This window comes from Canis aureus, chromosome 23 (assembly GCF_053574225.1).
Source record: "Canis aureus isolate CA01 chromosome 23, VMU_Caureus_v.1.0, whole genome shotgun sequence".
Lineage (NCBI taxonomy): Eukaryota > Metazoa > Chordata > Mammalia > Carnivora > Canidae > Canis > Canis aureus.
The window spans coordinates 36,378,250-36,402,509 of record NC_135633.1 but is presented as its reverse complement, the minus strand read 5'-3'; the positions used below and the strand labels follow the sequence as shown (position 1 = coordinate 36,402,509).

At 35.1% G+C, this 24,260-nt stretch overlaps 2 protein-coding genes and 1 long non-coding RNA gene across 34 annotated transcripts in view; 1 reads left to right on the top strand and 2 right to left on the bottom strand.

Annotated features, from left to right (window-relative positions):
- LOC144294995 (uncharacterized) overlaps positions 1 to 4,174 on the bottom strand; it is a 61,971-nt gene extending 57,797 nt beyond the window's left edge. For 2 of the 3 annotated variants that reach the window (XR_013362336.1, XM_077867292.1), the window contains exons 1-2: positions 4,048 to 4,174; positions 1,743 to 1,925 (exon numbers count right to left, since the gene is read on the bottom strand). The gene's annotated coding sequence lies outside the window, so the exon portion shown is untranslated. Of the gene's footprint in view, positions 1 to 1,742; positions 1,927 to 4,047 lie in introns of those variants that run through there. The other variant, XM_077867293.1, reaches the window with a different exon arrangement.
- DLG2 (discs large MAGUK scaffold protein 2) overlaps positions 1 to 24,260 on the top strand; it is a 1,979,996-nt gene that overhangs the window by 1,428,121 nt on the left and 527,615 nt on the right. For all 30 annotated transcript variants that reach the window (XM_077867259.1, XM_077867261.1, XM_077867262.1 and 27 more), the window contains one exon: positions 1,762 to 1,931. In XM_077867259.1, coding sequence (XP_077723385.1) covers positions 1,762 to 1,931 — 170 coding nt within the window. The remainder of the gene's footprint in view (positions 1 to 1,761; positions 1,932 to 24,260) is intronic.
- Positions 14,949 to 24,260, bottom strand: part of LOC144295486 (uncharacterized) — a 29,551-nt gene continuing 20,239 nt past the window's right edge. The window contains exon 3 of the long non-coding RNA XR_013362626.1: positions 14,949 to 15,037. This is a non-coding gene — a long non-coding RNA (uncharacterized LOC144295486). The remainder of the gene's footprint in view (positions 15,038 to 24,260) is intronic.

Genomic DNA, 24,260 nt, shown 5'->3' with positions numbered 1-24,260 from the left:
CTTTATTGTAGATATTACTATTATATCTATTTGTAGATGTGAACATAGAGGCTAAGAGGCTAATTATCAGTGTTTACAAACTTAGGAAATAGAAGGCCTAGTAATTGAATTTAGGCTTATTATTTCATTCATTTAACAAATATTTGCTAAGGAATGGATGTCCTGAGCAAAGCAGGCACTGTTGGGATAAAGGAAATGGGGAATGGAAGGTGAATAAGCAACCAATCATATTCACTTTACCCTGGCCACTGTGTGGAGAATGCATTAAAAGTTGGCAAGAGAGAATCCAGGGGGAATAGGTAGAAGCTGTAGAAATAATCCAGGTGAGAGATGATATTGACTTCAACCAGGGGGCAGCAGTGCAGATTAAGAAATGTGGGTAGGAAATGGAGGGTATTATGCTGAATGAAGTAAGTCAATTGGAAGAGGACAAACATTATATGGTTTCACTCATTCGGGGAATATAAAAAATAGTGAAAGGGATTATAAGGGAAATGAGAGAAAATGAGTGGGAAATATCAGAGAGGGTGACAAAATATGAGAGACTCCTAAGTCTGGGAAATGAACAAGTGATAGTGGAAAGGGAGGTGGGTGGGGAGATGGAGTGACTGGGTGATGGCACTAAGGAGGGCACTTGACAGGATGGGCACTAGGTGTTATACTATATGTTGGCAAATCAAACTCCAATAAAAAAATTATACAGAAAAAATTTAAAAATATATGTTTACATGTAAAAAAAATGTGGATAGGTTGCAGATATACTTGGCAGGTAGATGTGAATGTGGTGGTGGGACAAGGAAGTTAAGCAAGGTTAATCCCTTATTTTTTACTCTAAGCAACACAGTAAATTGAAATGGGAAATACTAGAGTGCATATTCATAGTGAAGGAAGGATATCTTTCAGTCTCAAGCCTTGTATGTTTAACCATTATTAAATTTTTTACTAATGATCATGAATCTAAAAGAGATTTGAAGTCTATAGCTACATAAATACAAATTACCTAGGCAGTTTTATAGAAAAGTCAAATTATTCCTTCCCAAGAGAAAATGCCCAAAAGGAGCGTTTAGTTACCATAATTCTTAGCTTTCAAAGTAAATACTTAAGGCAAAGATTATCTGAGATTTTCTTTGAATTTTGTGAAATCTGAACTTTGGCATCTATAATATTGTAAGATGAATTTGAGTGGGGGCAGGGGGTGGGGAGAAAAAAAACACAGGAAGAGAGTTTACCAGAAAGCTAACTGGTTTATTTTAGATGATTGGATCATGTATATTTTTTCTTCTTTCTACATTGTTACATTTTTCAGATTTTCTAAAATGACTATATATTACCTTTTTAAGTAGCAAATTAAAAATTCAAGAAAAATTAATCTATAAGATTACATTTGGTATGTCTGTATAATCCATAGAAAATTCTGAGAACCACTGCAATCATAACCCTCAGTCAAACCAGTTAAAACCAATCAAAATAATGATGTAACTGATAGAGGCCTTAAAATATGTCCTTCTAACTGCAACCTGTGCAGATGCTCACCGTCCCAGGGGACTGGAGTATCAGATGGGGCCTGACCAGTAATGCAGTCCATTTGGAAAGGCTGGGAAGGCTGGGGAGTTCACTTGAATAGTTTCCTCCAAATAGAAACATTTTAAAATTGCTTATGCTCTTTGCTACCCCACTTCTTAAGGTTAGCTACCAATGATAATATTCTTTAAGAAAGCTTCCTAGCCACCCCTAACTTTTACCTCTTTTCCTTTCTTTCAGGGTCAATGATTGTATCTTGCGGGTGAACGAGGTTGATGTGTCAGAGGTTTCCCACAGTAAAGCGGTGGAAGCCCTCAAAGAAGCAGGGTCTATCGTGCGACTGTACGTTCGTAGAAGACGACCCATTTTGGAGACTGTTGTGGAAATCAAACTGTTCAAAGGGCCTAAAGGTAAAAAATAATAAAAAAAATAATAAGTAACTCACCATAAGACGCCTGTGACAAACCATTTGGCTAAAATGTATGCCATAATACACCTATGATCTATTCTCTTCTTTTATGCTGTGACATTCGGTGCTTACCTAGAGATTTGAAATCGTGCAATAGGGGTTTATACAGAAGGTCAAGGAAATCAATACTCTAAATACAAACTCAGAGAAAGAAAGGGCAGATTTATTTAGGAATCCTTATAAGCAATGTTCTTATAAATATAAACCATTTGTATTTTTCTATAAATTTTTAATCTTATTGTATCATCATAACCTCACTGGCATATAAATTCTAATTTTTAAGATATAAATGGTAACTCCTCATTTAGTGAAACAGTAATATGAATGATAATAATTAAACCAGTTTATCCTGAAATAACAGTTATTATATTTTGATACTACTGTTGTGATTTGTTTCGATTTGTAATGGTCTTGTGTGTCACACCCAACAAGTAATACATAACATTTTATACTTACAATAGTCAGAATAAGTTAAAATTTATTTTTTTTTAAAATGCTCACAAATTGTGAGGTAATTGTGCTTACCCTGGGGAATCACATGAACAGTGAGGTAATTGTGCTTACCCTGGGGAATCACATGAACAGTGAGATGAATTAGTAGACTAATTTTTAAAATAGTCATTTGAGCTCGGCTCTTTAGAATGATGACATTTAATATTAGCTTAACAGTATTTCAAATATTTTAGAAAAATCCAATAATTGGCTTAACAGTATTTTTAAATACTTTTAGAAGATTATGACTGGATAGTTACTATATTGAGTAAATCATTTTTCTTTCTCTTAAAATCTACTTAATTTCTAAGGTTGTATGAGATTAAAAAGGAAATAAGGTACAGTGCCTTCTCTGGAAGGCAGTAATGGGTAGTATTTAAGATCTCAGATCCAAGAGTTAGGACAGAGTTTAAAAGCTTGGTTCAGCCGCTTACCAGCTGAGCGATAGTGGTTGGACCAATCCCCTCATTATTAAATGGAGATCAATGGGGATCTGTCCCAGATACTACCCAAATACAGATAAACCCTATCCATGGGGTTTATGAAAATTAAATATTTAACTAAATCTTACTCATTAGAAGTGTAACCTCCAAAGCCAACGTGCTAGGTTAGAAACCCCTCCTCTATGGCTCACCAGCTGTTTGACTGTGATCAAATTGCTTAACCTCTCTAAGCCTTAATTTTCTCATCTACATAATGCAGATACTAATAGCATTTGCCCCTAGAAATGTGAGGATTAGATGAGCCTATTCACATAAAACATTTAGAAGAGTGACTGGCCCAAACTGAGTGCCAAATAAATATTACCTATATATATACATGTTATTTGTAGTATTGTTTACTACAAATAGTTTCAGCTCTTGCTACAATTGCTTGGTAATGTAATGAAAATATACAAATATGCCTCATGGGCTAAATTCAAATGCATTAAAATCACATAATTAAATCTGGAAAAAATACAGTACTTGCATACCACAATGTCTGGAAGTATGAAAGAAGAGGCTTTCTAACCTCTACACATTTACTAAAATCATATGTACAAGGTGCTTTAAAGATAAACAATTTGAGCATCACATTGTTTCTATTAAAAAAAATGTACTATTTATAAATAACAAGTAGGTATTTCTACAATTCAATTAGCAGCAATTATTCAGCACAGCCCTAAAGCAAATACCACTTTGAAGCACTCAGCAAATTATTAACGTCCATTAACAGGCCTCCTGCTAGCTGAGTCACTTGATGACCTCCAGCTGCTCAGCAGAGCACTTCAAGGTTCTGGGGAATCCATAGCCAAAACTCCTTAATTTAATCAAGAATAGATTTTGGGGACCTTTATCTTTGAAACTAGGGCCCCCTCTGGCTGGTTTAGTTCAGTCTGAACTGTTTTCTCCTTTGAGCAAAGAGTAGGATAGGAATTGCCCTATGACAGAAAAAAGGGGAAGTGGGGACAAGTAAGCATAATCCACCAAGAATACCTAGGCAATAACCCAAAAGTGCATGGCATAGGAATAATAGGTTTGGTCTACTGAGACATGAAGAATCAGGAAACTATTATTAGAACTAACCTCATATCCCAGGAAGCAGGCTCCAACAGATCCCTATAGAGGGGTGTCCCATTGGGATTATGTTGATTCAATCATACATTTCTGTACTGTCACCATGGAGGGGTCACTAATAGGGATTTATTTTTCTATATAAAGTTATTGACACATGAGAAAAGAAGAGATGTTAATTAGTCATCGTTTAAATTCCTAATGCCTTTCCCAGTGCCTTAGACACAGGGAGTGCTGAATCAGTAAACTGAATAATTAAATTAGATTCTACACTAAATAAGATGATACTTTGCAATGTTAACATCACTTGGCACCTTATAATTCTTTGCTTTCAAATGATGATATATTTAAAATAAATTTCTACCAATATTGAGCTCACACCATGGAAACACTCATACAACAGGGAGGATGAAGATGAATCAGATGTGATTCTGCTGGAAGAATCAGAAAGTTCTCATGGGAGAGAAAGACATAAAGTCAACTGCTTTAATGCAAGGCAAAATCAAATCAATTCTGTGATGGAGCATGTGTCATGGTTTATCTTAACCAAAAGAGACAAAATGTTCCAGTACATTTAAAATTTTAACACATGCCCACAGGTCTTTATCTATGCTTGTTGAGCACATGGGCATTCTCTATAATCAGCATCAACTCTCTAGCCAACTGGGCTAACTAGCCTCAATGATATGTGTATAATACAGAGCTAGCTTGAGGTGTTCATCAATGTAGTCCTTCAGTGATTCAAAAAATATTAGGCATTTATTATGTTCCTGGCACAGAGGCTAACAGTGGAGATTCATGAAAAAAAAGTAGAAATGGTTCTTGTTCAAGGAGAGGAGAGCCCTTTCTAGAAAATACATATAATGTAAATTGGGAAACATGCTAGAATGAATGTTAAAGATTATAAAGTGGCCAAACAAATAGAGAGTCATAAAAAGACTTCTTTAAGAAAGTGCCACTTCAGGAGCAGCCTGGGTTGCTCAGCAGTTTAGCGCCACCTTCGGTCCAGGGCGTGATCCTGGAGACCTGGGATTGAGTCCCATGTCAGGCTCCCTACATGGATGGAGCCTGCTTCTGCCTCTCTCTCTCTCTCTCTCTCTGTGTGTGTGTGTCTCATGAATAAATAAATAAAATCTTAAAAAAGAAAAAGAAAAAAAAATTGCCACATCAGCTAAACCTTGAAAGAAAAAGAAAAATAGAAGTTAGCCAGATAAAAAGTGAAGGAGAGCATCCAGACAGACATAAAGGAATGTATGTATAAAGGCCCTGACAAAGATCTTGATACCTTCCAGGAACTGGAAGAGTTAAAGGTTATCCCAGTCACCAAATTAAAAAAGTTGTGACTGATGTTTAATAATAAGATAATGAATGACATAAAATGATATTGTCAAGGTAAGTGAGGTCAGATTATGCAAAGCCTTGCTGATTTTATTTCAAGTGCAGCAAGAAATTACTGCAAAATTTCCACCCTAGGAGTGACATGATCAAATTAGCCATTTTCAGAAGATCATATGGCTCCTGTGAAGAAAATGCATTGAAGGGGCATGAATGGAAACAGAGATCAGGTAGGAGTTACTTGGAGAAAGTTAAGAAAAATGGATAGAGTTGAGCTATATATTGGAAATAGGATTGATTCCACTTATTGCTGTAGATGTGGGGTGTGTCTAAGGATGAGGCCCAGTTTTCTAATGAAGCAATTGAATGGATTAGGGTGCCATCTATGAGATTAGAAAGACTGGGGAGGAGACCCTGTGGGGAGAAGAGTAGGAATTCACTTTTAAACGTGTTGAAAGGACTATGATGCATTTGGAAAGGAGATCCAGTAGGCATAATTGGAACATATCTGTCTGAAATCCCTGTCAAGGTAATATTCGGAATTTATCCTATATTTTGTCAAGTATCTGGAATTGGAGAAATACCTGAATACTGACTTTCTCACTTTATATTAAAGATTCATCAAGAATATTTAATATAAAAATGGTGAATATGGCTACATTAACTGTTTTGAACAGTTATAATAAAAAATAAGAATCTGGGCAGCCCGGGTGGCTCAGCGGTTTATCGCCACCTTCAGCCCAGGGCGTGATCCTGGAGATCAGGGATGGAGTCCCACATCAGGCTCCTGGCATGGAGCCTGCTTCTCCCTCTGCCTGTGTCTCTGCCTCTCTCTCTCTCTCTCTCTCTCTCTCTGTGCCTCTCATGAATAAATAAATAAAATCTTTAAAAAAAATAAATAAAAATCTATTTTATAGATAGTCTTAATGCCCAACTATTTTTGTTTTAGAGTTGTTTTTGGTTTTGTTTATTTTTTTTTTCTGGTTATATAAATACAGTGTTAAGGGATCCTTGAAAAATAATTTGTGATATAGCTAAATGTATAGTTTTCTAATTCCATACCCTTATGTTTATTCCATAATTGTACAAAGTATTAATTCTGAAATGACCTTTAATACGTGATTCTGTCTCTATAGCAGTGCTGATCTTCCCAATATTCAACCAGAATTATCTGGCTGGTGATTTATAGCTATGTATTTCAGTAATGAATATTTGGGTAATATGCACTAATAATTTAGAATGTCTTTTCCTAATATGTAAAATGGATTTGGTCATTGCAAGCAGCTGGGGTGTCTGTTTGTGGACAGTTTAGGGAAAAAAATGGATAATCATTATAGGAAGTAGTGATTAGGCAAATTCATTTAAATTTGCCAAGCAACCAAAAATACGCAAGGAAGAAAATCTGAAGTGGGCATGTGGTTTCCCAGGAAATTGGCTTACAATAAAAGTCTTTTCTAGTGACTTTCCCAAGAACACTCTAAGTCATAATTTCTAAGAAGCTGTATAATTAAACATGTGCATACTTGTTTCTGTGGCCTGAGCCAAGAAAGCCTTAACCTATATAAGAAAAGAGATGTCTTCTTTTAAGATGTTGTTAGTGCTTAAGGATTATACAACTAGTTTAAGGCCAAGTTCTAAAACTGAAAATGTTAAGATCATAACTTTGTTTAATACCCAAAAGTAGACTTGCTTGTGGCTTTTTTAAGCCACTTTATTCAAACCAAGAGTGATAAAGTCCATCTAGCAAAAATATTTCTGTAGTTATTATTTAAAAAATATTTTTAAACATATTTTATTTTTTTCACATGCACACACACACACACACACACACACCTATCTGTATGTTACAGTTATATAGGTCTATAATCGTACAGAGTGAAAATGCAGTGAAGATTATAACTCTTATCTTTGTATAAGAAGAAAAAATAAGTATAAAATACTCTAACTATAAAAGTCATTATATTAATGGCTATTTATAATGTGTATACCTCAGTCATTAGAAAATCCACATATGGGGATCCCTGGGTGGCGCAGCGGTTTGGCGCCTGCCTTTGGCCCAGGGCGCGATCCTGGAGACCCGGGATCGAATCCCACGTCGGGCTCCCGGTGCATGAAGCCTGCTTCTCCCTCTGCCTGTGTCTCTGCCTCTCTCTCTCTATCTGTGTGTGACTATCATAAATAAATAAAAATTTAAAAAAAAAAAAAAAAAAGAAAATCCACATATGTAGTGGTAAGGTACTTCAGGCTTAAGTAGCTGTGGGTCCCAGAACAGGTGTCTTAATCTCCTTGTACCTCAAACTTCCTCATCTGCAAAACAGATATAATCTGAATATCTAATTTATAAGGTTATTCTCAGAATAATAATTGTAAATTTTAAATACATGTTTATACTACTTTTACTCTTTTTATTATCATAATTGACTAACATTTGAATTTTAAAAAGCAAAGCACATACTCATCCCAATGCTTTAAAAGGGCCTCTTCCAGTGTTTTTACAATCTTGGTTTTTACTATTATTTGTTGACTTAACAAATTAAGAGTTAATTAAAATTTCTTAATATTCAGCAATTCCAGATGGAGCCTATATAAATATTTTTGTGTGTTAACTCAGATTTCTGCATGCATATGCATATACACACACAAAATATATTGCCATTAGCGTACATACATGCACGTGTATTATATATGCAGCTATGTTCTCTCTGGCTCTGTATGAATTTATTTCTAACAGTGTCCGAGTTATGATGTGGCGCATGAATCTCTTTTATGAAAATGGGCATATATGTTTATATGTATGTATTTTTCCTTAGTTTTCCTAGTATGGGCTAACATTTCAGTAGGCTCCATGTGCAGAAGTAGCTTTAAGCATGTTGAGAAGTGACCCCATGATGTCCCCTTTATACTAACTTCTACCACATACCCTTCACCAGTGCAATCTTTTCTTGCTTCTGGCCTCTCTAGTTAAGTTAAAGGTTATCCCAGTCACCAAATTAAAAAGCTTAGTTTAATTTTATTTTGATTCTTCTCTCTTGACTACGGCTTTTATTATATCAGTCATCATATTCTTTGGGCGTTACCTCCAACACAACTGGTCTTTTTAAAATCTCCACTGCCATTATTGTGGTGTCCATATCTTCATTATATCTTGTCTGATCTACTGCAATAGACTCCATTGCCAATTCCTCCCTCCTTGCTTATACCTAGATAAATCTTGCAAAAATCACAGCTCTCTTCATTGCTTAGCCCTGTTCAGAAGTCTCTAGTGGTCTTTCATTGCCACTAGGTAAAAATCTAAATTTCTTGCCACAGCATTTCTTGCCCCCTATTATCTCCCTCTCCTCCAGGGACAAAATTCCATTTTGTCCCTAATTCCATTTCAGTATTCTCTAAATTTAAATAAATAAATTTAGTATTAAATAAGTTTAATACTAAATTCCATTTCAGTATTCTCTTATGCATGCATCTCCACATGCATCTTCCCTGGGGAAGCTGGACTCTGTACAATTTCTTAAACATGGGTCAACCTAAGTTAAGGGGATGAATGAGCTGCTAATTCTAACACTTAAAACACTGAGTTTATGATTTCTGCCCAGACCTGTGCAAGTTGGAAGCATTTAATGAACACTGAAAAAGAAAATGCAAGCCCTAGATTTAGTCTGTGACCAAATTCTGAGCAGTAAGTGGAAGGAATTGGGGAGATGAAGGAGAGTCCAAGACAGATCATGACCATCAATCACTGTGGTATGGCAAGCAGAAAAAGAAATGGCCAAGGTCTAAGATGAATGATTTTATTGCCAGGAGTAAAAAACCCTTGCATTGGACCCCTTTTTTTCAAACTTTACTGTAACTATCTGTTCAAGAGATTGGGATGAAAGAGTATTTGAAGCATCTAGCACTTTGCTTAAAGGCTCGCTAATCAAAAACCAGTTTCTAAATTATTGAGGATTTTTATTTTAATTTTTCTTAATAGCCTACTTGACAGGTTTACTATGCAGCTTGATTAAATATTAATATGGCATACATCTGGTATTACAGACAGAAAATTTCAGAGATCTCATTTGAATGAAGTTTATGACTTGTCTCTATTTGCATACTCATTTTTTTTTTCTAATCTGTCCTTGTTCCTCCATCAACTCTTGTCTTTTCTCTCTCTGACACTAATCTGGCTAGAGTGAACTTCCTCAGAGTTGATGTGAGGAACTCCTCTGACAGTTTTCGGAGATGGTTACTTGGTAAATTATTCTACAACCTGAATTTTGGCATATAGGCCTAGAGCTACAGTTATTGAGCAAAAGAGAAGTACTCCATGAACATTTGAATGAACTAAGATTTTAGTTGAGAATTAAATGCATCGCCCCTACACATAATACAGAGATTGCCAGTACTAAAACCATTTTGTTTTAATTCCCTATGTCCATGAATAGCTTTGATGATGGTGTTCTCTAACAAGCTGGACTGCTATCACCTTACCATGATAACTCAAAAGTGTTTAGGATAGCAAAGTTTTCAGATGTCCACAATTCAGCTGTTCATATCCAAGCAGTTCACCAGACCCCTGGGTGAAAACTGAGCACACAATTTATGCAACTACTTTGCTTACTGGCATCCAACCATGAACTGCATCAAGGGATACCATACATTCCCCTCTTTCTTACCATGGGGTAAATTATAATGTTTATTCATTTTTTAATGCATATGCAAGTGTGTTTCTGAAAGCAAGGCAGAGTTTACTCTTAATTTAGTCCCATGTCCTGGGCTCTGAGTTCTAAATGGCAGGTAGACCTATCTGTGCTGAAGGACCATTCTGTTTAACAATGATACTTAATAAGCACAAATGGCAAATTCAGCTGTTTGTCATGAGGTCTCAAAACACAACATTTTCCTTTTAGTGCTGAAATTTTTCAGTCCTTTTGAATTACCAAATTGTTCCCTTGAGTACACAAAGGCATTTACTTGACTGCATGTGTAGTGAAACCTCTTATTGAAATATAATATTCAGAGTCAAAGAGAAAATGCCTATTTGTGTTAAGCCAGAGAACTAGTCTTCTTGGAGATATATTGTACCTCAATCACCACTCTCTCTCCCCCAAAAGAACAAGGCTTCTTTTTTTAATTGGACAAAGAACAACACATTTGATGAGTTCACCTTGTTCCCAGGTACCTTCTACAGAATTTCTTGAATATGTACATGGTTAGTCTCTGATTATTTATGGATAAAAGACATATCCTTGTGGATTGGGAGGCTTTTTCTCTGAGCTAGTATTTAGTCAATCTTTATAATGATATCTGTAAAAAAGCTCTCCCCAGAAATCTTCTAGCAAATTATTTATTTATGAAAAAACAAACTACAGATAAGGCCATTGTAATCTCTCTGTTGTATACATGCTAATGTTATAGGAGGGTAAAACAGTTGATTACATTTGCTAAATCCTTTTGGAAATTAAAGAATGATGCCACTCTTCTCATTTGCTCTTTGAGGTTAACATGTGGCTATTGTTTCTTTTCTTAGTTTACTTTTTGCTGTTTAGAGCTAGGTCATAATTTTTAACGGTATTTATGATTAACAGGTCCTTAACAAATCTTTAAAGTCAAAATTATTTTACCAAGAAAACTTCAGATTTCAAAAATGCATTACAGTAGATGTAGCTTTGACTTTTTTGACATTCAAAAGTTCTATAATTCACACAGCAAACCCTATTTACCTAGCTGTAAATATTTGCTGAGGTAAATATTTACCTATATAGCACTTTTTAAAGTCTTAAAAGAAAATGTGTTGCCTTTTTAAATACTATGACCATAAATCTATTTTATGAGCAGCAGCAAAGCATTTTATTAGGATTTGAACAGCACCTTAGTTGAAACCCTTCCTTTACCTAATTGTTAAATGGGAATATTAGGCAGCTACCTTGGTTATTGTGAGAATTTAATGAGATTCCAGGTACGTGTTAGGGCCCCAAAATTTTAAAGTGTTCTTCTTTCTTCTTTACTTTTTTTAAGAAGCAAACACATGCAGAAAGTAATCATCCATTCACTCAATAAATATTTTATTTCAAAAACATTTGTTAAGCCAAGCAGTTCAAAGTGCTAAATCAAAAGAATGTCAATAAATAAAGAAGTTTTGGCTTTTCTCCCAAATATCTTCTTAAAATACAGTCATTTATCTAGACTAAAATAACACAGTCCTCTTTTGGCTAGGACCAGCTTCATGCTAAATTCATTGCAATCCCCTAACTAAATCCATTTTGGTGCCCAAATTCATCAACCAGCATACATTAATTTCTTTTCCTCCTACAGAACATTGAGATCCAATGAAATTAAAAATTGTGGTATTTTTCTTTCATGAACTATGACTCCAGGTGCTATGTGCTGTCAGTCAAAAGCCTGTACCACACAGACTTTGTCTCTGAGCATAATTCAGTTGCAACTAGAGACATTGGGCCCTTTATCCCTCAATAGAAAAGTTACAGGAAAGATAAAATCACTGCATTTAAACTCCATTAAAAAATGCCAACTTAGAGATTTGTAAACATGAAATATGTTATGGGTTAGCCAGTTACGAGATCCTACCAAGAATCCACTGAAAGTTGGAAATTTGTACAAAAAAAAAATCTTAAGAAAATTTGAGAATTAGAGTCAAGGCTAAAAAGAGGGCAGTTAGGAAAAGGAAAAGGTGAAAATAAAAAGGAAACAAATGAAGCATATTTATCTAGGTAAGTCAGTCCCTATAGTCATGAATGAAGAAAGTATATACAGTTTGTTCAGTATAGGCCATTAATCTTAGGAAGAAAAACTTCAATAGTTGCTTCCTGGGAACCCAAAAATATTTGCTAAATATTCATGAGCAACTGAATCATATGGGAAAATTATCTTTCATATATCCACTCATTTGAATAAATGGAGAGTGGTACCTACCAGTTTTTTAAAATCATAATAATGTTGATGTGCAAGAACTTTTAAGTGTCAAATATTCTAATCTCTCAAAAGGTACACATTCAATTATGTATTTAGCAAAATAGTAACAAATGCCTTTTACTTATGCAACTACAAGTTGGAGATAGAAGCATGGTGTGCCCTCAAGGGAGGTAGTGGTCCCAGTATAGTGGTGGAATGTACATATACATAATAATTATTATAGTACCACCAGGTAAATATAGACACAGGTTTTTACAAAGATTTCAATTTCTGCTTCGATGCACTGGGAAGAAACAGCTTTCCAACACTGGTGACAGCCATTCACTTGGGAGACTGCCCCATTCACTGATTCTCTCCTGCCCAAAATTGAGCCAAAAGCTGGAATTCCTTTGAAATTATCTATTAATCTCATTCCTGCCTCTCCAGCTGCAATGGACAACTCTTCAAAGGACAGCCCTTCATTCATTTGTAGGACACTGTCAAGTCTACATTTAGGCCTCTCTCCTTTAGACTAAGAAACTCTAATTTATCAACCATTCCTGATACATCATGATTTTCAGACCTCTACTCTACTGTTTCCATCCTGTGAATTTTCTCAAGGTTGGCAATATCCCACCTAAATAACAATATACAGAATTACATAGAAAGATCCCTTTATATGATTATAAGTACAGACCACAGTGAATAGAGTTTTATATATGAGCTCCATACTTTGCTTATCTAATATAATGCAAAATTGTGTTAGCTTTGTTTTTAAGACCCTTTTTGTTGGTTCTATCCAAATTACATATTTACATATGTAGATCTTTTATATGAATTACTGGCTATTATGTATATATTACATTCTATTTTAGAATAATTGATTTTTGATGTAAATTTATAAATTTATATTTATTTTTAAAACATTTTATTTATTCATGAGAGAGAGAGAGAGAGAGAGACAGGCAGAGGGAGAAGCAGGCTCCCTGCAGGGAGCCTGATGCGGAACTCAATCCTGAATTCGGGGATCATGCCCTGAGCCAAAGGCAGATACTCAACTGCTGAACCACCTAGATATCTCTAATTGTAACTATTAAATATAAGACTGTTAGACTGAGCCTAGAATCCAGACCTATTGATATCATTCTTGATAGTAATTTAACTATTCCTCATGTTAGCCATCCTTTTCTCACTTGTGTCCATTATAAGTGACCTAAAGGCAGATAGATGATAAATGGAATAATTAGAAACAGGATGGACTTTGTCAGGAGCACATGTTGCCCAGCTAACATAGATATGAAAGTGAATCCTACATATATAAGGAAAGACTGAGCATAGAAGTATCAGATATAAATAAAAATAATGCCCATTATTTTAAGTCATCATATTGTACACCTGAAATTAATATAATATTGTATGCTAATTATACTTCAAAATAATAATAATAATTAATAATAATAAGTTCTATAGGCAAAGTTTTCCATGAAGCAGGATATATGTACTACTGAAGAAACAGTTTCTAGGTTATGAAAACAGAGTAGTCTTATCTGCTCACAGAAATTCTCTCCCCCAATAACTCACAAAATGAACAACACAAAAGAGAAATCACTAACAACGTCAAGATTTTTTTCTAAAAGTGATGAAAGAAGGAATGAAGCACAGCTTAATATGATACTCTTAAAAAACTGTGACAAAAGGCACACACAGTTTAAGAGAAGTTAGAAAAGCTCAGATGCTACCCCATTCCCCATTTCCCCTCCTGAAATTAGGTTGGTAACTGACAAAATCCTGAGACATCTCACAGATACAGGTAAATCTAGAAAGAGTACATTGAGCGTGGCTTTACCTCTTTACAGAGTAGTTCAAAAATTTTTTTAAAGATTTTATTTCTTTATTAATTCATGTGAGAGAGAGAGAGGCAGAGACACAGGCAGAGGGAGAAGCAGGCTCCATGCAGGGAACCCGACGTGGGACTCCATTCTGGGTCCCCAGAATCATGCCCTGGACCGAACGAAGATAGCGCTAAACTGCTGAGCCACCCAGGCTGCCCCAGAGTAGTTCAAATTTGAAACTTGCTGTTAGGAGGACCTTAAAGTGAGGGAAGTTACCAGTAATGCTGGTATTCTCTGATGGAAGTTATGGTTCTGTAACCACACCTTGAATGAGAGAAACTACCCAAGAAGATGTACCCTGGTGTAGGACAAGGATTTCAGAGATAGCAGGATTTGGGTGTTCTAAGAAAAATGGCAGACTTGACTACAGCCTTCACTGAGCCCTCCCACAATTCCTTCCTCAGTTGTTGCCTCAGCTGCTGAAGTGATTAGAACGCAAAATATCTAGATCCTCCACCATAACTCAGAAGGAAAAGCAAAATGTTTATAGGTGTAAATGAAAAGAATAAACTAGTCACATATACTATATCAGAACAAATAGTGTCTGATTGAACTTCCCAAAATCCTGAACATTTTAATAATTGTAAAAATACCATAATCAAAATGAAAAAGAAGTATCATGAGTATAATTTATTAAGCACTTACTGTACATTGGGCACTTACACATACATAGCACTTTACTATATGTTCTAAGTGTTGTGTGTATAACAATATATCTATATACCTCTTTCATTGTTGTAAGAATTCCAGTGTGCTACTTTATTAAATATGCAGATATGAGATTCAATAACTTGCCTGAAATTATGCAAATAGTGAGAGAGACAGAATAGAATTGTCTGGCTCCTGAACTCATGCTACCCGTAGGTGACCATGGTCTTTATAACCTGAAAATAAAAGGAAGAGAGAAATAAGACAAATAGCTCAAACTATAATTCAAGGAGTAGAAATAAATTACTCATGATTCATGCTATAGAAGAACTTAAAGAAAATAAATTCAATAAAATAAGTGCTGGAAGACAAAATGATAAAACTACAGACTATGAGCTGCAAAGAAAAATTGCAGACCTGATGAATCCAATAAAGGGCCTAATAGCATCTTTATAGAACTCATGAATATATCATATACAGTAAGAAAAAATAGATGTCACTGAAATTAGTAACAAAGAAGAAAGCTTGAGATAATCATAGTGAACATAAACTTAAAAAAAATAAAAAGAGAAAGGAATATTCTAACACTACATCAAACAAGCACTGCAGAGTTTTGAGAAAAAGACTTGGTGGCCCAGGGTGTCCAGACAAGGCAAGGGTTCAAAAAACATATTATCGAGGGTGCGTGGGTGGCTCAGGTGATTAAATGTCTGCCTTCAGCTCAGGTCATGATTACAGGATCCTGGGATCAAGCCCCACATTGGGCTTCCTGACCAGGAGAGAATCTGTTTATCCCTCTTCCTCTGTCCCTCTGCCCGACTTGTGCTCTCTCTCCCTCTCTCTCTCTCTCACTCTCTCTACCTCAAATTAATTAATAAAACTTTATATATATATATATATATATATATAGTCAATGATGCAAACTTTCTTAAAAATATACCTTTTATCATAGCCATTGTTTACATTGTTCCTGACATAATTTTTTTTTAAGATTTATTTATTTGTTTATAATAGACACAGAGAGAGAGAGACAGAGACACAGGAGGAGGGAGAAGCAGGCTCCATGCTGGGAGCCTGACGTGGGACTCGATCCCAGGACTCCAGGATCACTCCCTGAGCCAAAGGCAGGTGCTAAACCGCTGAGCCACCCAGGGATCCCATGTTCCTGACATAATTTTGATTCTGAATTGAAAAAGTGAAAAAATATACTTATTTGTGATGATAAGACAAAGGAAGTCATTCAGAAGTTATTTAAAACAATAAAAGAGGAGAGCCTGGGTGGTTCAGCGGTTTAGCACTGCTTTCAGCCCAGGGCCTGATCCTGGAGACCTGGGATCGAGTCCCATGTCAGGCTCCCTGCATGGAGCCTGCTTCTCCCTCTGCCTGTGTCTCTGCCTCTCTCTCTCTCTCTCTCTCTCTCTCTCTCACGTCTCTCATGAATAATTAAATAAAATCTTTTAATAAATAAATAAAACAATAAAAGAATTCAGTATAATAACTAGGTATAAAACTAATGTACAGAAATCAATCAGCAATATATCCACATATATAAATAAATATAGTAGCCAATTAAAAGATCTAGTGGAAGAAGATATACCACTTATAGTAGCAACAAAAATGATAAATGCTTAAGAATAAACTTTTTGATAAACATGTGAGATGTATATAAGGGTAACTTTATTTTTTTTAACAATTATTTATTTATTTATTTATTTATTTATTTATTTATTTATTCACGAGAGACACAGAGAGAGAGAGGCAGAGACATAGGCAGAGGGAGAAGAAGGCTCCATGCAGGAAGCCCAATGTGGGACTCGATACCGGAACCTGAGTCAAAGGCAGACGCTCAACCGCTGAGCTACTCAGGCATCCCTATATAAGGGTAACTTTAAAATGTTACAAGGGGGTATATAAGAAGGGGACATCATACATTATTTGAAAGGAAGATGCAACATTAAGAGTGTCAACTTTCAGTTTTATACTAAAAATTTAAAGAAAAAATTCTAATGAAAAAATCTAAACCAGAAAAACTTATTCAAAAATTTATATGGAAAAATTACTATGCAAGAATAGTGAAGATAATTCAGAATAATAAAAATAATGAGGTATGTCCAGGCCAACCAGATACTAAAACATATTATTGAACTATAGTAATTAAAAATATATATCAAAATAAAAGACTGAAAAATCCAAAAGTAGACAAGGGACATAAAGAAATTTAGTATGTGATAAAGGTGGAATTTTGAATGAGGAGGAAAAGATACATTGTTTACTAAGTCATATTGGGAAAACTGTGTCTGTTTTTACAAAAATAAAATCATATACCTTCTTCATAATCTAAACCCAAATAAATTGTCACTCAATCAAACTTTTATACTTATAAATGAAAACAGAACTATAAAGGTAGAGATGGCTAAATTGAAGTAGAGTAAAATTAGGAATTTTGTTGATTAAAAGGGTAAAAAAGAAAGCTATTGAGTAGAGAAAATGTTTCCAATAGATCTAGCTATTATACTTGTGTACAATAGTCAATCTTACTTATAATGAAAAAACTGTAAATTAAAATACAGGATACCATTTTTCACCTGTCAAACTGTCCACATTCAAAAATTGTGACAACGGACTCTGTTGACAGGTGTGGAGAATAAGGCTGATTCACATATTGCTGGTGGAATATAAACTACTACATTATCTTAAAAAGCCATTTTAAAATGCATCCAGCTTTTTAAATGCCCAAATCATTTGATGTTGTGATAGGGATTCTATTTCTAGGAATTCATCCTATAAGTGAACTTATATATATGTGAAATACAGTTAATTGCAGCTCTAGTATCAAAAAATGTAAACAGTCTAAATGATAAAGAAGAATGGCTACAACAATTACAATACATCCATATAATATAATGCCAATTATCTGTTAAAAAATATGAGAAGCTCCACATGAACACTTAAGGAGCAAAATCCTATATATGTTGTTAAACAACAGATATGGAACAGGCAATATACATAACATTTTATCTTTTGTGCAAAAGAAAAACTTATATAAACAATATGCTTGTACTATATAGAAGATATTTAGAAACATAACTGGTAGTAGTGGTTGCCCCAACAGAGAAACTGTGTGGGAGGAAAACTTACTTTTTAACTCTATACTCTTTGTACCTTTTGGACTTCCTATCATATACATATATTATGTATTTGAACATAACAAAATCATATTTTTTAAGGAAAAAAAGTGTAGAAATGGAAGGATGAGGAGGTCACAAAGGGAAATAGGCTTAGCAGTATTAACACCAGCAATACTGAATTCAGTTTTGTTTTGTTTTTTTAAAGTGCTTATTTATTTTCTGGTTATTAAAAAGTAGAAAGCATTATGTGTAATGGAATTAAAACCAGTTATGAGAAATAGCATTACCATTTATAAAATTAAAAGCATAAAGTATGGGGCAATCTGGGTGACTCAGCGGTTTAGCGCCTGTCTTCGGCCCAGGGCATGATCCTAGAGACCAGGGATCGAGTCCCACACTGGGCTCCCTGCATGGAGCCTGCTTCTCCCTCTGCCTGTGTCTCTGCCTCTCTCCTCTGTGTCTCTCATTAATAAATAAATAAAATCTTTAAAAAGAAGCGTAAAGTATAACACCATATACCTAAAACATGGGGAGGAAAGGAGTAAAGAATGGGTTCAAACTTAAGTGACCATTAGCTTAAGATGGACTGCTATATGTAAATGTTATATAGTGTTATATATATAGTAATAGTAACCTCAAATAAAAAGCCAGCAAAAGATATGCAAAAGAGAGAGAAAGAGAGAGAGAAAACCACCTCATTGAGAAAGAAGAGAGAAGGGAAGAAAGAAACAGAAAGGATCCACAAAACAACAAATAAATAAATAAATAGGCAATAGTATATACCTATCAATAATTGCTTTGAACATAAATGGACTAAATGCTCTAGTCAAAGGGTATAGGGTGACAGAATGGATAAAAAAACAAGATGCATCTATATGCTGCCTGTAATAAGAGACTCACTTCAGACCTAAGGACATATGCAGATTGAAAATGAGGGGATGGACAAATATTTATCATGCAAATACATATGAAAAGAAAGCTGGTTAGCAATACTTAGACAAAATTGACTTTTTTTTTTAAGATTTATTTATTTATTTGAGAGAGAGAGAGCACATGAGCAGGGTAAGAGTAAGAAAGGGGAAGCAGACTCCCTGCTAAGCCCAGAGCTCACTGTAGAGCTCAATAACAGGACCCTGAGATCATGACCTGAGCCGAAATCAAGAGTGGATGTTAAACCAACTGACCTACCCAGGTGCCCCAGGCAAACTGACTTTAAAACAAAGACTGAAAAAATAAATAAATAAATAAAATAAAAAATAAAATAAAATAAAACAAAGACTGTAACAACAGACAAGGGTCTATATAATCATTAACAGGGCAATCCAGCGGAAGACATAACAATTGTAAATATTTATGCACCCAACATGGATGCACCAAAATACATAAATCAGTTAAGCACAAATATAAAGGAACTAATCAATAGTAACACCCCACTTACATCAATGGACAGAAAATCAAGGAAAGAGCAGCTTTTAATGACACACTGGGCCAGATGGATTTATTACATATATTCAAACTATTCCATCCCCAGACAGCAGAATATACATTCTTTTCAAGTGCACATGGAATATTCTTCAGAATATATCATATATTATAAAACAAGCCTCAAGAAATTAGAAAAGATTAAAGTCATACCATGTATCTTTTTTGACCACAACACAATGAAACTAGAAATCAACCACAGGAAAAAAAATATGGTAAGACCACAAATAATGAATGTTAAATAGCATGCTACTAAACAATGAATGGGTCAACCAAGAAATCAAAGAGTAAATCAAAAAGTACGTGGAAACAAATGAAAATAAAAACACAAGGAACAAAAGCAGGTCTAAGTGGGAAGTTTATAGTGTTACAGGCCTACCTTATGAAGCAAGAAAAAATGTCAAACAACCTAACCTTATACCTAAAGGAGTTAGGAAAAGAAGAACAAAACCCAAATCCATCAGAAGGAAAAAAATGATAATGATTAAAGCAGAAATAAATGATACACACACACACACACACACACATCAATGAAACCAGGAGTTAGTTCTTTGAAAAGATCCATAAAATCAATAAACCTCTAGCCAGACTCATAAAAAGAAATTATAAGAGTCATAAAAAGAGTCAAATAAAATAAGAAACAAAAAAGGAAAAGTAACAATCAACACCACAGAAATACAAAAGGTTGTAAGAGAATATTATGAAAAATCATATTACAACAAAGTGGACAACCTAGAAAATGAACAAATTTCTAGAAACATAACCTACCAGAACTTCCAATCAGGAAGAAATAGAAAATTTCAACAGACTGATTACTGGCAAAGAGATTGAACCAGTAATCAAAAAACTCCCAACAAACAAACGTCCAGGACCAGACAGCTTCACAAGTGACTTCTACCAAATGTTTAAAGAAGGTTTAATGCCAATTCTTTTTGTACTTTTCCAAAAGAAAAAGGAAAACTTCCAAATTTGTTCAATGAGGCCAGCATTAGCCTGATATTAAAATTAGGTAAACACACAAAAAAGAGAACTATAGGCCAATATCTCTGACGAACATAGATGCAAAAATCCTCAACAAAATATTAACAAATCAAATCCAACAAGATATTTTTAAAATCCCATGATCAAGTAGAATTTGTTCCAAAGATGCAAGCGTGGTTCAATATTTGCAAATCAATTAACATGCTATATTACATCAATAAGAGAAAGAATAACAATTATACAATCATTTCAATAATTCAAAAAAAAATCATTTGACAAAGTGCAACATCCATTCATGGTAGAAAAAAAAAAAAAACCCTCAACAAAGTAGTTTCAGAGAAAACATACCTAAATATAAGACAGGCTTTATATGAAAAACGTACAGCAAACATCTCACTTAATGGGGAAAAACTGAGAGATTTTCCCTCAAGATCTGGAACAAGACAAAGATGTCCACTCTCATCACTTTTATTCAACATGGTACTGGAAGTCCTACCCATAGCAGTCAGACATGAGAAAGGAGTAAAAGGCATCCAAATTGGTAAGGAAGAAGCACAACACTCACTATTTTCAGATGACATGATACCATATATAGAAAATCCTAAAGACTCCACCAAGAAACTATTAGAACTGATAAATAAATTCAGTAAAGTTGCAGGATACCAAAACAATATACAGAAATCCATAGCACTTCTATACACTAATAATGAAGCAGCCAAAGGAGAAATTAAGAAAACAATCTCATTTATAATTGCACCAAAAAGAATAAAATACCTAGGAATAAACCTAACCAAAGAGGTAATGAAAGACCCGTTCTCTGAAAACTGTAAAACATTGATGAAAGAAATTTAAGACAACACAAAGAAATAGAAAGACATTCTATACTCATGGATTAGAAGAACAAATATTGCTAAAATGTCTATACTATCCAAAGCCGTCCACAGATTTAATGCAATCCCTATCAAAATACCAGCAGCATTTTTCACAAAACTAGAACAAACAATCCTAAAATTTTTATAGAATCATAAGAGATCCCAAATAGCCAAAGTAATCTTGAAAAAGAAAAACAAAACTGAAGGTATCACAATTCCAGACTTCAAGTTATATCACAGAGCTGTAGTAATCAAAACACTGTGGTACTGTCACAAAAAAAAAAAAAAAAAAGTCACATGGATCAATAGTACAGAATAGAGAGCTCAGAAATAAACCCACAATTATGTGGTCAGTAAATATTCAACAAAGGAGGCAAGAATATGCAATGAGAAAAAGACAGTCTCTTCAACAAATGGTGTTGGAAAAATTGGACAGCTACGTGCAAAAGAATGAAACTGGACCATTTTTTTACACCATACACAAAAATAAACCCAAAATGGAATAAGAGTCTAAATGTGTGAGACCTGAAACCATAAAAATCCTAGAAGAGAGCACCAGCAGCAATTTCTCTAACATCTTTCTAGATATGTCTCCTGAGGCAAGGGAAACAAAAGCAAAAATTAAATTATTAGGACTACATAAAAAAAAAAAAAAACTCCTACACTGCAAAGGAAACATTCAACAAAACTAAAAGACTGAATTGGAGAAGATATTTGTGAATGGCATACCCGTTAATGTGTTAGTATCCAAAATATGTAAAGAACTAATATAGCTCAACATCAAGAAAACAAATAATACAATTTAAAAATGGGGGATCCCTGGGTGGCGCAGCGATTTAGCGCCCGCCTTTGGCCCAGGGCGCGATCCTGGAGACCCGGGATCGAATCCCACGTCGGGCTCCCGGTGCATGGAGCCTGCTTCTCCCTCTGCCTATGTCTCTGCCTCTCTCTCTCTCTCTCTCTCTGTGACTATCATAAATAAATAAAAAATTTTAAAAAAAAACTTTAAAAATGGGCAGAAGACATGAACAGACATTTCTCCAAAGAAGACATATAGATGGCCAAGAGACACATGAAAAGATTCTCAACATCACACATTATCAGAGAAAAGCAAATCAAAGCCATAGGTATGAGATATTACCTCATACCTGTCAAAATGGTTAAAATCAAAAACACAAGAAACAGCAAGTGTTGGTGAGGATGTGGAGAAATAGGAACCTGTGCATTGTTGGTGGGAATGCAAAACCCACAGTGGGGTGCAACCACTGTGGAAGACAGTCTGGAGTTTCCTCAAAAAATTAAAAATAGAGCTACCATATAATCCAGCAATTGCACTACTGGACATTTACCAAAAAAATACAAAACACTTATTTGTAGGGATACATGCACCCCTATGCTTATAGCAGCATTATTTACAATAGCCAAGATATGGAAGCCGCTTAAGTGTCCATTGAAAGGTGAATGAATAAAGAAGATGTGGTAAGTGGCACCTGGGTGGCTCAGTCAGTTAAGCATCTCTTTCAGCACAGGTCCTGATCCCGGGGTCCTGAGATGGAGCCCTGTACCAGGCTCTCTGTTCAGTGGAGAGAGAGAGAGCTCTCTACTGCTCCGTTTCCCTCCCCCCTCTCCCCTGTGCGCTCTCTCTCGCTCTCTCTCTCTCTCACACACACACACACATACACAATCTCTCTCTCTCTCTCTCTCTCTCTCTCTCTCTCTCTCTCTCAAATAAATAAATGAAATATTAAAAAAAAAAAGATGTGGGGATGCCTGGGTGACTCAGCGGTTGAGCAACTGCCTTTGGCTCAGGGTGTGATCCTGCGGTCCGAGATCGAGTACCGCATTGGGCTCCTTGCATGGAGCCTGCTTCTCCTTCTGCCTAGATGAGATGCAGAGAGAGAGAGAGAGAGAGAGGCAGAGACACAGGCATTATATATATATATTATATATATAATGTTATTCAGCCATAAAAAAGAATGAGATATTGCCATTTACAATGACATGGATAGATCTACAGAGTATATTGACAAATGATATAAGCCAGTCAGAGAATGACAAATACCATCTAATGTCATGCATATGTGAAATTCAAGAAACAAAGAAAATGAACAAAGGGGGGGAAAAAGGAGACAAACCAAAACACAGACTCTTCTATAGAAAACAAACAGATGGTTACCAGAGGAGAGGTAACCCAGAGGGGTGAGACAGGTGAAGAGTATTAAAGAGTACACTTATCTTGATGAGAACTGAATACTATATAGAATTGTTAAATCACTATATTGTACACCTAAAATGAATATAACACCATATGTTAAGTACCCTGGAATTTAAAAAAAAAAAAAAAAAAAAAAAAACTATGGAACGCCTGGGTGGCTCAGCGGTTAAGCGGTTAAGCATCTGCCTTCGGCTCAGGGTGTGATCCTGCAGTCCCGGGATCGAGTTCCACATCGGGCTCCCTGCATGTAGCCTGCTTCTCCCTCTGCCTCTCTCTGTGTGTCTCTCATGAATAAATAAATAAAATCTTAAAAAATTAAAAACAAAAAACTACAAGCATTAAAAATGCATCAAGAAATACCACATGATATATAGCTTGAAAGATGTTTAAGAAGAAAAATGCCGAATCTACTAGCATCATTCATTAAACAGGCATCTAGTTTACTGTCTTTCACATGCGCAACAGAATGTAGAAATAAGTAAGACATTTCTTTCTCCTTCAATATCTATGATATAATTTCTTGGGCTGTTAAAAATTACAATCCTAAAAAAAAAAAAAAATTACAATCCTTCCATCAAAACTATCTTGAATTGTGGTTTTGCACACTGAAATCAGTATGCTATCTAAACAATCAAGAGTCTCACGTGAACCAAGATAGATCAAAACTATTGTTTTCCCTGTCATGCCTACTCTTCTCTCATGAAAAGAAACTAGACTTTTTTTTTTTTTTTTTTTTTTTTGATGGATCGCATCTTCAGAAGCATCAACTGTTTTCTTCTTT